General features: G+C 45.8%; 1 protein-coding gene across 5 annotated transcripts in view; it reads right to left on the bottom strand.

The window, feature by feature from the left end:
• The window catches only part of DIDO1 (death inducer-obliterator 1), a 62582-nt gene that overhangs the window by 32785 nt on the left and 16460 nt on the right, over positions 1–13337 (bottom strand). For 3 of the 5 annotated variants that reach the window (XM_050746506.1, XM_050746504.1, XM_050746509.1), the window contains exons 2-4: positions 4837–5034; positions 1547–2387; positions 462–783 (exon numbers count right to left, since the gene is read on the bottom strand). In XM_050746506.1, coding sequence (XP_050602463.1) covers positions 462–783; positions 1547–2385 — 1161 coding nt within the window. In that variant the 5' untranslated portion in view covers positions 2386–2387; positions 4837–5034. Of the gene's footprint in view, positions 1–461; positions 784–1546; positions 2388–4836; positions 5035–5712; positions 10120–13337 lie in introns of those variants that run through there. The other 2 variants (XM_050746508.1, XM_050746505.1) reach the window with 2 other exon arrangements.

The following is a 13337-nucleotide window of genomic DNA, read 5'->3' as shown; positions in this document are numbered from 1 at the left end:
CACAAGACAGCATCAGAAGCCAACAGCGTGTGGGAAATGTCATAAACACCAGGGGGAGAGAATTAAGTCAACACAGCCACAAGACAAACCACACTCTCAACACAAACACCCCGCGGAGCCAGCACCAGAACCAGGAGGAAGCCGGAGATGGCAGGTGACCCAGGAGTACCGCCACTCCCATCGTTCAGAAACAATTCCACTAGTGCACACAAAACATATAAGCAACATCCAAATCCTCAAAGATGGGCTGATTTCAAAAATTAAGTCATTAATAGTAGAGGAGGTAGACAGGGTAATAATAAAAATAGAAAGGCCTCACCCAGGTGGAGTGAGGCAGGAACCCAGGAGAGGCACTGCCCCACATGGGTGCAGCTCCCGTCCTGGGAGGAATTCCTATTGAGAGCGAGAGCGAGGAAACCCATGAGGCCGACCGCTGAATGCTTGTCTCAGCGGACACTTACAGGTTGGAAGATCTTGAGTTTCTTCTTGCCACTTGGATTTGCAGCTTTCTCAATTCTACCCTTTATCCCTTGGTCTTCGCTAGACTTCTGCTCTATTGTTCCTATACTTGTACAATCGGTGCCATCAGCATCTCCAGGTCTCAATTTAGCTTCTTGCTGATCTGTGGTTTCTGAATTAGTCTCATCCTGCACTTGCAGAATGGTGCAGTTTGGGCAGATATAGTCTTCCCCATTCCTTTCCAAAAGCCTCCCTCGAGCCTCAGAAATGCCCACACAATCGCCATGAAACCATTCTTCACAGCGGTCACAGCAAATCATAAACCTGAAATTATAAAATAACGGTATTAGTAATGGGAAGTGACAAGCACTTTTCAACATATTAATAAGCCAATTGGTTTTAACATTATGAAAAAATGCAAATATACAAAGTAGAGAATAAGAACGTCCTCATGCCTTTCCCTTAACATTCAATCAAATTTGGTTCACCATTTTTTAAGAGTAGGGCATTTTAGGAGCGAACTCCAAGGCATTCCACCACAAATACCTCAGCAAGTCTCCCCTCAAAACTGCACCAATGCCTTTATCCCAGCACCAAGCCAACAGGCTGCCTATCACCATCTGACATCCAGTCCTAGCAGAGGTCTTTTGAGCTACCCCAAATGTTTGTACTAGGCTAGTTGCAGTCTGCACATGGCCCTCTGTTAAGTCTCCCAAGGGACAGTCTAGAGGAACGGTCTCAGACAGACAGTCGCCCGAGTGACAGACGCATTCTCCTCCGTGCCGTCTACACAGAGCCACTGGCTGCATGTGGCTCACGTGACTGGGGTGGGGAGCTATTCATCTCCTCACTTGACTGGAAACAGTCATGTGTGGCTGGTGGCAACCAGGGTGGAGAGGTGGCTCTAGGAAGTCCTTAGCCACTCTATGTTTCTTTTTTGACAATGAGTTGTTCATCGTTTCCAACTTAACAAATGGCTCATCCAGCCCAGCTCTATAGCCCTTTAAAATGAAAACAAATGGAAAATTCTGTTTGCAACCCTGGGATTTCTGTGGGAGCCGAGGCAGCGTGCCCACACATGACCTACCTGTTGTTGTGAGGCTGACGGCAAATGCAATATAGGGCATTGGGGTCATAACCCTCACATTCAGGCTTCGATCTGCCCGAGTCTCCAGGCTCCTCCTCTTTGACGTCCTGAGCCGCCTTTCCCTCCAACTTACTCTCTCTGTCGTCTTTCCCAGCCTGGGACGCAGTCCCCTGATCATTCTCGGGCTCCTGCTTACTGGGCAGGACACCCTCCACAGTGTCACTGGCCTCGGAGCCCACAGTTTCAGCAGGACCCTCCTCCCGGCGCTTCTTCCGCAGGCGACTCTGGATCCCTTTCAGGGGCCTCTCGGTGGGCTCCTGTTCCCGCTTCCTGCGAAGGCGATTCTGAAGCTCTTTCAAGGTCAGGCCATCGCTGTCACTATCGGAGGTGTCGTCATGGTCATCCCCTCCTTTCACCTTTTCAGAAGAGGCTGGTCGTTCCTTCACAGGCGTGGAAGCAGACTGGGTGCCGCTTCTGGTCTCAGAAGCACTTTCCACGCTGCCCTCGGAGGCTGTCTCAGCATCTGTGGCGGGACAGGACGTGGGCTCACCAGAATCCTCCAGGGAGACGGGCGCGCTCCTCCTGCCGCGGCGCCGCGCAATGGTCAGGAACTGCTCCACACGCTCAGTGCGCTTGGGCTGCCTCCCACTGCGCCGCAGGGACAGGCCCAGCTGCTGCTGTGGGGGCGGTGGCTCCAGTGGGTCAGCCTCTGCATCCCCTGCACCCTCTCGCTTGGCGATAGTGGTCCTTCGAAAACCCCATGTTTTCCTGAACTCTTTGCTGGTGGGTTTGATGGCCTTAGGTGCCTCCTCGTTGCTCGGGTCACCTTTGTCATCCATACCTAGTGGAAAAGTGTAAGCACATCGTGACTGACCAACCACCGAACAAAAGATGACATTGCCGCCAAACACAAAGCAAGTCCTTCCTAATGTGTGCTATGTGAGATGATTCGAGATGATTTGTAAAGATAATTTTAATAAACAACTAATGTTTAGACAAAAATACAGCTAGCAAATCAAATGTACAATTTCATCATTTAACTGCTTAGGAAAAGGCTTCACAAGCCAGGTAGCAGGGATAAATATGAAATAATGGACAGTACAGTGGGGTAGCTCAGAGGCGGCACGAGTTCCTCAGTACCTCTGCAGGCAGATGGGCTGCTCTGACCACAAGCACAGTGAACAAGACGCTGTGCCAGTTTGGACGTGGCCTGCAAGGGGATCCAAGTCTGTTCTGGACTTTGCAAGCATGGGCTGGCCACCACCATGCTGAAAAGAGGGTATGAAGAAGCTGAGCCCCGACTTTCAGCTCCCCAACCAGGGGCTGGGGCCAGGAAGGATGCTCTCACTATCTGGGACCCTGCGTGCCAGCCCTGCTGCCAAGGGAATGGCCCTCATTGACCCTCATGGGCACAACGTGAGAGAACTGCCCGACTCCCAACCCACAGACTGTGTCATATGAAACAAAGCTTGTCTTAGTCTACTGAGCTTTGGAGATATTGTTAGCAGCAACATACAACTGGGGCACTTAGAAAATATGGTCAAGGCGATCACTTTGAGACGGAGTCTTGCTCTGTCCCCAGGCTGGAGTGAGCCCCCATGCCAGGCCAATACATTACTTTTCTGTATTCTTTTTCACTTTCATTCTAATACATTATTAAAGAATCTTATTTGTGAAACTTTTAGGCTTGTTGAAACGACAAAAATCTGAAAAAGATAGTATATACTTTGATAATTCTTTTCCAAGCTGTCCAAGTTTTAATTATATGTAAATGCTAATGATGTCTCTGATTTTATGCCATGTTCCATCCTGGGGGAAGGACAGGCATAAAATGAAAGCCTTAAAAAATATACAAAATGGGGCCGGGCCTGGTGGCTCAAGCCTATTATCCCAGCACTTTGGGAGGCCGAGGCAGGTGGATCACTGGAGGTTAGGAGTTCGAGACCAGCCTGGCCAAGATGGTGAAACCCCATCCCTACTAAAAATACAAAAACGAGTCGGGCATGGTGGTGGGCGCCTGTAATCCCACATACTTGGGAGGCTGAGGCAGGAGAATCGCTTGCACCCGGGAGGCTGAGGTTGCAGTGAGCCGCGATCACGCCACTGCACTCCAGCCTGGGCGATAGAGCAAGACTCAGTCTCAAAAAAAAAAAAAAAAAAAAAAATACAAAATGGAAAATTACTTGCAACCTGTGTTGTTCTTTTTGCTTCCCTCTAAATGCTGTCACTTCTCATTTCCTGTGATGCTGCCTGGCCATGGCCTCCATGCTCTGTAAATGTGACCCACACCCCCAGGTCACTCCACAGAAGCCTTGGAGATAAGGGACCCATCACTTCTCTGCTCGCCTGAGCTGACCCCATTGTTAAAGGACACAGCTAAACTCGATCAGGGTGCCAGCAGCGACTCCAAGTCAGGGTGCAAACTCTGGAGGCTGCTGTGTGAGGGGGGCACTAGAGATGGTGGTAAACAGAAAGGGGGCTTCCTTCACCAGCCAGGTGACTCCAGGCAAGTCACAAGGAACTGCTCTGATCCAGGAGGCAACGCTGACCTCAAAGGTTAAGGGCAAAGCAGAGAATACTGCTTACAAATATATATGGTAGAGCAATTATTAAACCACATCAGTTAAAATGGCTTATTCATTCTCATTGGAAATTTTACATTTAGGGAAAGTTTTTCTGCTTGTGCAAGCCAAAATATTTGCAAGAAATGTGACAGTCATCTCAAAAGAGGGTCAAGCCCATGTTTTCATGCAACACTTGGAGTTTCTATTGAAGATGGAGTTTGAAGGGCTCGCACCAGCCTTTGCCCAGAAGGGCACAAAGCTGCAGTCCCCCCTGCCTCTGGGCCTATGAAGTTCCAACCCAGCTGAAAAGGGCTGGTGCCTCCATGCTGGTAGCTTTCTATGGGAAGAGCTCTAGTTTATAAAACTGGATTCTCATTAAAGAGAGAACAGACTATTTGCATATGACCTATGTACAACCTCTCAAGTATTTAAATCACCTCTAGAGTACATCATAGAAACAGTTGCTGTACTACACTGTTTCATAAAATTTTTATTTTTTATTGTTATTTATTGTTTGCCCCCCAAATATTTTCAATCGGCAGCTGGTGGAATCCATAGATGCAGAATCTGCTGCTACAGAGACTGCTGATACAAATGGCTGAGTGTATTTCAAATAAATACAAGTACTACATTCCATCAGTTTCTTTACAAATGCCACTTTATAAATAGCAAACACAGACTTATTCAGTTAAAATTTTGTTGCTACTGACAGTATTGATACCTTACCTGCTCCAACACTGAAAGCTTGGACACTTTTCCCTGAAATCCTAAATACAACCAAAAAACCCTGGCAGACGAAACCTCTTGGTCCAAGCAGACAGCCAGGCTCACAACAACACTGTTGTCAGCCACTGTTCACGAGTAACAGGCTTCGTATTTTCAACAACTCGGATTATCTAGAGGCTGTTCCCATGGAGTAAGCTCCTAAAAGAAAATAAGAAAATATTTTACATATCTTAAGTAAATTACGTACCAACAACAATTAAAAGGGAGCACTGAATTCTCGAGTAACCTATTATTTGAGTTATACTGTGTGACCCACAAAGACAGCTAGGGGGTTGAAAACAAGCATGCGAGCAGTGTCCTTAAGGACTTCTACCCAGGACAGCAGATGCTACCAACCCCCGAGAGAAAGGGGTTGGGGCAGCGCAAGAAGGAGTGGAGTCCTAGGCCTGCCCCAGAGAGACAGGCAGAGGCACAGCCAGACCAGGGCCAGAGATGAGTTGCCAAGCATCAGCTTCTTTTCCATTTGGAGCCTATGTCCGAGATGGACCCCACTCAATAAAATCCACCACAAAACAGAAGAACAAGAACAAAAAGTGAAAAGACTGAATAACGAAATTATATACGAATGTAATTATTGAAAATTCTTAATATCGTAGCTGTATTATTTTAATTAAAAACTCAAGAAAAATTTTAGAAGACTAATGTTTGACTTACTAAAATCAGCACGATACAGTTCACCACGTGTATTTAAAAAACACTTCTCCTGTATCCTCTTTCAAATAGTCATATCAAAACACTCAAAGGTTCCAGGTGCCTGGTTTCTAGCTAGCTCCCTGCCCCAAAGCCCACACTCCCAAGCCGAGCCCCCGCTCTCACCTCTTCCTCAGCCTCAAGACCAACTGCCTTCCCTCTGTGGTCTCCCTGGCAACCTCAGAACAAGGGACAAACATTCCAACTCCCCTCCTTGTAAAGGGACAGTGACAACTGGGCACAGTATTTCGCATCTGAGATCCCAGCTGCTTGGGAGGACTGCTTGAGCCCAGGAGTTCAAGACCAGCCCAGGCAACATGTCAGCATGTAGACACCATCTCTACAAAAAATAAGACAAGGATCACGTAGACATTCCCTCTGATGAGCCAAATGGCATCTTCATAGTCACTATCTCTTCAATGTGGTACAACCATCATACTCAAAACAACTACTTCAAGAATTCAGAAATGACTGTTCAGGAAACACTGGAAATAAACTTATATTTCGCAACACTGAGCATTTAATTTATTTTATTTCACTTTTTAAAGAGTTGGCATCTTGCTTCATTGCCCAGGCTGGAGTGCAGTGGCCCGATCATGGCTCACTACAGTCTCAAACTCCTGGGCTCAAGTGATCCTCCCAGCTTAGTCTCATGAGCAACTGGGACTATGGATGCGTGCCACTATGCCCAGCTAATTTTTGAAAAAATTTCTTTTAGAGACAGGGTTTTGCTATGTTATCCAGGCTGGTCCTGAACTCCTAGCCTCAAGCAATCCTCCTGCCTCAGCCTCCAGAGTTTTGGGGATTACAGGCACGAGCCACTGTGCCCAGCCAACACTGAACATTTATAAAAGCAAACAAATTAAGAAGTTCTCAGGAATGAAAACTGATTTCTAAAAATTCAATTTAAGTTAATCTGCAAAATAAACACGCTACTAGATTTGAGTTCTGAGTAATCAGAAAAACGTAGTTATTTCTGTTAAGTAGAATTCAATGAAGGATATACCTTCAGAAAAGATCAGATCACTTTCCATTTACAAAACTGATTTATTTTCATAATGTCTTCAATAAAGAAAACGTACTATAACATTTCAGTCAGCTTGTAAAATAAAAACATGTATATCAAGGCACAAGCAAAAAACACCGTGTTCTAACATAACTTGTGGGTGTGCGGAATTAGTGTGTGATTCTACACAGCACACAGCACATCGCAGAGGGAATGTGCTCAGAAAACTGCAACCACATTGTATCAGTAACGACTTTTCCCCAGAAAGAAAACTGTGTGTATCCTTGAAACTGGGAAGTGAACAAACGACACGTTAAAACAGAATGTACCAAATTTAGTATTTCTCTACATTTCTAACCACATCTTTTCCCCCAGCTGAAAACTGCTTCATTTCCTATTAACTGGAAGTAGCTGATGAGTGGTGATTCAAGCAGAGGACACACACTGATTTCCGAATGCTTGAGTGGTGGCTCTCAAACCTTTTGCCTCAAGACACCTTTACCCTTACAAGTTGAGAACACCAAAGAGCTGTTGTTTATGTGGAATATATTGCTATTTTCAAAATTCTAAATATGTATTAAAAACAAACCTATTAATACATTAACAGTATCTTTAATGAAAGTTACTTCTAAAACAAAAACGTACAGGAAGGGTGGCCCTGTTGTATATTTTTGCGAATCTCTGGCTTAACAGAAGATAGCTCCACGTTCATGTCTACTTCTGCCTTCAATCTGCTCCCACAGAGTGTTTCAGCTAAAACACGGCATCAAAATCTCGCCTCACGCAGACAAGTCTTTAGAATGGAGTATTGTAACCATGTTCACATAACTGTGGATGTGCACTGATACTACACCAACTCTCGCCAAGTAGCAGTTTCTTACTCGAAAATTGACTGCTGTGTTTACTCTGAACACGTCCTTGCACTCTGGACCCATGTGCATGCTGGTCACCTGGATGACACGGGTTCAAGTTGCAGACAGAGATTCTCAATGTCCACACATCTCATCAGATAGCATAAAACAAACATTTCTTTTCTCTGCTGCCCAGGCTGGAGTGCAGTGGTGCAAGCAAGGCTCACTGCAGCCTCAGCACCTCCCCCACCCACACTGCCACCAGGCTCAAGCGGTCTTCCCACCTCACCCTCCCCAGTAGCTGGGACTACAGGTCATGCCACCATGCCCGGTTAATGTTTACATTTTTTTTGTAGAGACAGGGTCTTACTATGTTGCTGATGCTGGTCTCGAACTCCTGGGATCAAGCATTTATCCACCTCCACCTTCCAGAGTACTGGGATTACAGGTGTGAGTCACCTCACCTGGCCGATAATGTCAGGTCCAATCTCCACGAAGACTTTAGTTACTAGAAAGCCATCAAGTTTACGATGGCAGATACAAGTTTTCTAAACTTCCAATTTTCACCCCAAAGCTCAAATTTTATCCTTAGCAACAAATACTGTTCGTTCTTTCTTTGAGACATCCTTCGTTTTGGACAAAACGCCTGCCACATGCCAAGTCTGAAAACTGTCCTCCGTCTGTTGTTCTGTCAGCTCCCAGCTCAATCCCCTAGGGCTGTGCGTGGACACTACCCACGTGGGGATGCAGCAGGAGCTTTATATGTGACTTGACATTTAATCACACAGAAAGTTAAAAAGATGTATGTTTGGGGGTTCCAAATGAATAAAATTAATATTTACTGCATCATCAGGGACATTATTTGGGAAAATTGGCATATTCTAAACATTTGGTGCCCATGCACGGTGCTGAAGAGGCTCCAATCTGCCCTGTGCCACTGGCGCAAATGTCAAACTCAACAGAACAGGCCTGTACTCTTAAATGACTATCATGCAGAAGTCATCTTCACCTCTTAGCCCCAGAAAAGTCTTCAAGGACTTCCCCCTCAGGGGTCCGTGGAACACAGAGAACTGTGGCAACATGCCATTTCTACCAGTTTAGGAGCACACTGGGTATGTGCAAAGCAATAATACATATCTATGCTTCAGACATCAGAAGAGACTTTAAACATTTCCCTCCACAAGTGTTCTATAACTACCTGTTAATCTCCCCTCAGATTCCCCAACTCACCAAAACAGGAAGCAGCCAAAAGTGAAATTTCTTAAAAACCAAATAAAAATATCCTCCCGAAAGGTCAGCTCTATGTTACTTTAAAAAGCCCAACTACAACTATTACAAAAGCATGGGTGTGCAACCACCGCAAATCTGTGCACTCAACTTGTACTACTCTAAAATCTGCTTGGAGTAATCAACTCAAGCATGCCCACTTCCAGGTTGGGGTGCAGCCACATGATCAGGGCGCACTGCAGCCTCCACCACACAAGTTCAAATGATCCTTCCAATCCTTCCGCCTCCACCTGAGGAGCTGGGACACCATAGATGTGAGCCACGGTGCCCAGCCCCCACCTAAAGATTTTCAGTTCCAAAAACCTGAGACTAGTTTCTGAGTAATTAATCTCCAAGACACTTTAACATATGACATATGACCATAATTAAGTTTCTATTTTCATAACATCACACCTCCAAGAAAAGAGCTCTGACTTCTAAGCAGAAAGATAAAACAAAAATGCATATTTTACCTCGCCTGGTGGCAAACATTCTGTTTCTTCAAACCTCATATTCCCCTGAAACAATACTCAAAACAATTTTAACCCACCAGTCAGAAATTATAACGCTACAGTAAAACCTCACTATTCTAAACTTCATTATTTTGTTAACTCTCACAGGGTAGAGGCCAAAGTTTCCGTTTATTTCTATTTTGCCTATTAAGGGCCTCCTGGCTCATCAATCTGTTTATTATGCAGATGAGGAGGGAAAGAGAAGACACTAACTAAAAGTTCTTTAAACTACCACAAATGAAGGAAAGATTACCCAATAAAAGACTCTTGATAGCTCAGTTTTCATTAATAGAACAGTCACTAGGAGGATATACCTAAAAACTAGACATCCCCAAATGCGATGTGTTCTCCAGTCACCAGCAGCAGCCGTTGCTGTACCACGACGGCCCACTCAAAGCTTCACCAGCTTGCAGCAGGAAACTGTGCCGCACTCACCAAACCGGGAGAGAGAGAGATCTGGGCCCACAAGGAAACGGAGAAGCCCAACTTTCATTTACTTCAGTATCTATGCAGACTCTGACTCAATTGCAGAGATTACATTTAAATCCTTCAGAAGGCAAATTCAAAGTTTTGCTGCTTACCAAGTAACACTGTCATTATAAAAATTATTCTGGGCCGGGTGCGGTGGCTCATGCCTGCACTTTGGGAGGCTGAGGCAGGTGGATCACCTGAGGTCAGGAGTTTGAGACCAGCCTGGCCAACATGATGAAACCCCCATCTCTACTAAAAACACAAAAATTAGCAGGGTGTGGTGGCGGGTGCCTGTAATCCCAGCTACTTGGGAGGCTGAGGTAGGAGAATCACTTAAACCGGGGAGGCGGGGGTTGCACTGAGCTGAGATTGTGCCACTGTACTCCAGCCTGGCCAACAAGAGCAAAACTCCCTCTCAAAAAAAAAAAGCAGCGGCCGGGCGCGGTGGCTCAAGCCTGTAATCCCAGCACTTTGGGAGGCCGAGACGGGCGGATCACGAGGTCAGGAGATCGAGACCATCCTGGCTAACATGGTGAAACCCCGTCTCTACTAAAAAAATACAAAAAAACTAGCCGGGCGAGGTGGCGGGCGCCTGTAGTCCCAGCTACTCGGAAGGCTGAGGCAGGAGAATGGCGTAAACCCAGGAGGCGGAGCTTGCAATGAGCTGAGATCCGGCCACTGCACTCCAGCCTGGGCGACAGAGCGAGACTCCGTCTCAAAAAAAAAAAAAAAAAAAAGCAGCAAGGGTGCCACAACACAGTATGTTTTTCACAAGGAAAATACAGAGAAAAATCCAGAAACAACCTATATTGTTGTTTTACATTTATTGGGTATTTGTGTTTTTATAGATACACGGGGACAAAAAGCAAAACTTGTTACTGAAAAACCTGCTGAGGACTAACGCTTTGGTCAGCCCTGGGCTACAGCCAGGCTGCCAAGCTCCCAAGCTCCCCGGTGTGAGCTTGCAACAATTCTGCCATTTCCCTCTATCCACTTTCTCGTGCAAAACACAGGCTTGTGACCTTGGTGGGCAACTCAGGTGGGAAATTTCAACTCTCCAAATGAATGCCAGGAACCAGACACAGTCACATAAAATCATTTATCGAGGTTAAGGAGAAGTGAGGTTTACTGTTCTCTAGTTAATGGCTGGACATAAAGTCTCCTAAACTACTACCTTTGATGGGCTCCTCTTGCCTCTCAGCAAAAAAGAAAATATGGTTTCAAACACTAAGATACAGCCCCAATTCTATATACCAGGATTCCGGCTGCCTAATAAAAGGTTACCGCCCGGGCCTTGGTGAGGACCACAAGGCACAGGTTCTTGTCCCCATGAAGAAATCCACCTCATGCCACATGTGTGGCAGTGTGAGCTCTCTGGAGACCATGCGGGATAGGGTGCGCTTCGGGAGGTCATCCCCGCAGGGTACTGCGTGGGCTGCTTCCCCTCAAGCGCATCTGTTTATTACGGGTTTAAATCACTGTTCCTTTATGTCTTCCTTGGTCCACACCCTTAGAGACCTGTGTAATTCCATGGCCCCAAGCACAGCCTACTCTTGCCTCCTACCCAACCCCTGATTTTCACTGCTGCAGGAGTTGCTGCTGAGGATTCAGCAAGCGGATGTGCAGGGCACTTTGAGGGAGAGGTGTGTACTGGAACAGCTTTACAGGTGACAGCGAAGACTGATTCCACACTTGCCCCAAGTGGCAAGCACGTGGTTGAACCACTAAAAACTGTTCAAAGACACAGCTTATCTTCCTAGAAGTCATCAATTTCCCCAAGTGTTTACAGCCAACTATTTTACAACTCCTAGAGAAGTGGTTCTCAAAAAGGGTGGTCCAGGGGTCCTTTTGGGAGGCCCCCAGGATCAAAGCAGTCTGCACAACACTAACATTCCGTGCTGTTTCCACAGTCACTCTGAGTATATGCTAGAGCATTTCAGAAGCTGAACGAAGATGACACCAAGTTTGAATTCGGAAGGAGATGTGCAAATCCAGCAGCTGTCAGTTAAGCCAAAGAGATTTGTGAAAACAAAACAAAACCATCTTTCTCATTAAATTGTTTTGGTCATTGAAAACAGGTTCCACAAAACGCTACTTATGTTAATATATAATGGTTTACAATTTTACTTATTTATTTTGAGATGGTGTCTTGCTCTCACCCAGGTTGGACTGCAGTGGCACCATCTTGGCTCACTGCAACCTCCGCCTCCTAGGTTCAAAGGATTCTCCTGCCTCAGTCTCCAGAATAGCTGGGATTACCGGCGTGTGCCACCACACCCAGTTATTTTTTGTGTGTTTTTAGTAAAGAAAGGGTTTCACCATGTTGGCCATGCTGGTCTTGAACTCCCGACCTCAGGTGATCCGCCCACTTTGGCCTCCCAAAGTGCTAGTATTACAGGCACCAGCCACCGTGCCAGGCTGGTTTACAATTTTAAATAGAAGGCACTTAAGCATTTAAATGACTCATTTTTAAATGTCAAACATGGTGACTATCAACAGATATAACAAAAGCTCTTTGGAGTCTTCCACGCTTTTTAGGAGTGTAAAGCAGTCCTGGGTCCAGCCAGTCTGGGATCCACTGACACAGAGCAGCGCCTTCCATTGCTGGAGCCAGAAAGGCTGCTCCCCGACTCACAAGAGCAACCCCGAGGCCGTTCCGGTTCAGTCAGGATCCTCATTGCAGTGACAGGTACTGCTTTCACATTCGGTTGTTCCAGACACCCCGTCTATTCTCATTCAGTTTCATGTGATTACTGACAAGGCCAAGTGAGATGATGTCCACCTAAGTTCAGGTGGAGAGAATGCGGTTTCTTCTTTGAAACCCCTTCTCTCACATGAATTTGCTTCTCAAATTGGAGCTGCAGCCAATTTTTTTGTTGTTGTTGAGATGGGGTCTCTGCCACCCAGGCTAGAGGGCAGTGGAGCGAATGATCAGGGCTCACTGCAGCCTCAATCTCCCTGGGCTCAGGTTATCCTTCTACCTCAGCCTCCCTGGTAGCTGCCGACTACAAGCATGCACTACAGTGCCCGGCTATTTGTATATATATAAATTTATAAATTAATGTTGTACATCTATATATTACATACATAATATAAATTATATGTAAATATATAAAAATACATAAATTATAAATAAGTTATACATATATGTATAAATTATATATATGAATATATATATATATATATTCCCCCCCCCCCCAACCAATAACAGGGTTTTGCCATGTTGCCCGGTCTGATCTCGAACTCCTGGGCTCAAGTGATCATCACGCCTCAGTCTTCCAAAGTGCGTCAGCCCTCACACCCAGCCTGGAATTCCAACTCATGAAGGTCACAGCCTAAGGGGCAAAATTACTGCTTGGGGACCTTGTAAACTCAAAAGTCAAGAATTAACTTTGTATTTCAGCTGGAATCTTCCTTTCTTTCCCCGGGATTGAGAGGCCAATGTCTAGTTCTGTTTTAGGGGGTAGGAGGACGGTCCCAGCTGAAGACAAAGAGGAGTTTTGACATAAAAGGGTTTTTTTTTTCTGTATCCATTTTTACATGTACAGCTGGATTCGACAGAGTCAAACATGTATGACAAGCAACTTCCCGGGCCCCCAATCACTGCTGCACGGGTAGGAAGAAGTGAGCAGACATGTGAAAGGG

The sequence above is a fragment of the Macaca thibetana genome, chromosome 10 (genome assembly GCF_024542745.1).
Source record: "Macaca thibetana thibetana isolate TM-01 chromosome 10, ASM2454274v1, whole genome shotgun sequence".
Classification (NCBI taxonomy): domain Eukaryota; kingdom Metazoa; phylum Chordata; class Mammalia; order Primates; family Cercopithecidae; genus Macaca; species Macaca thibetana.
The sequence above is the reverse complement of the archived record's forward strand: the minus strand, read 5'-3'. Positions and strand labels throughout refer to the sequence as shown.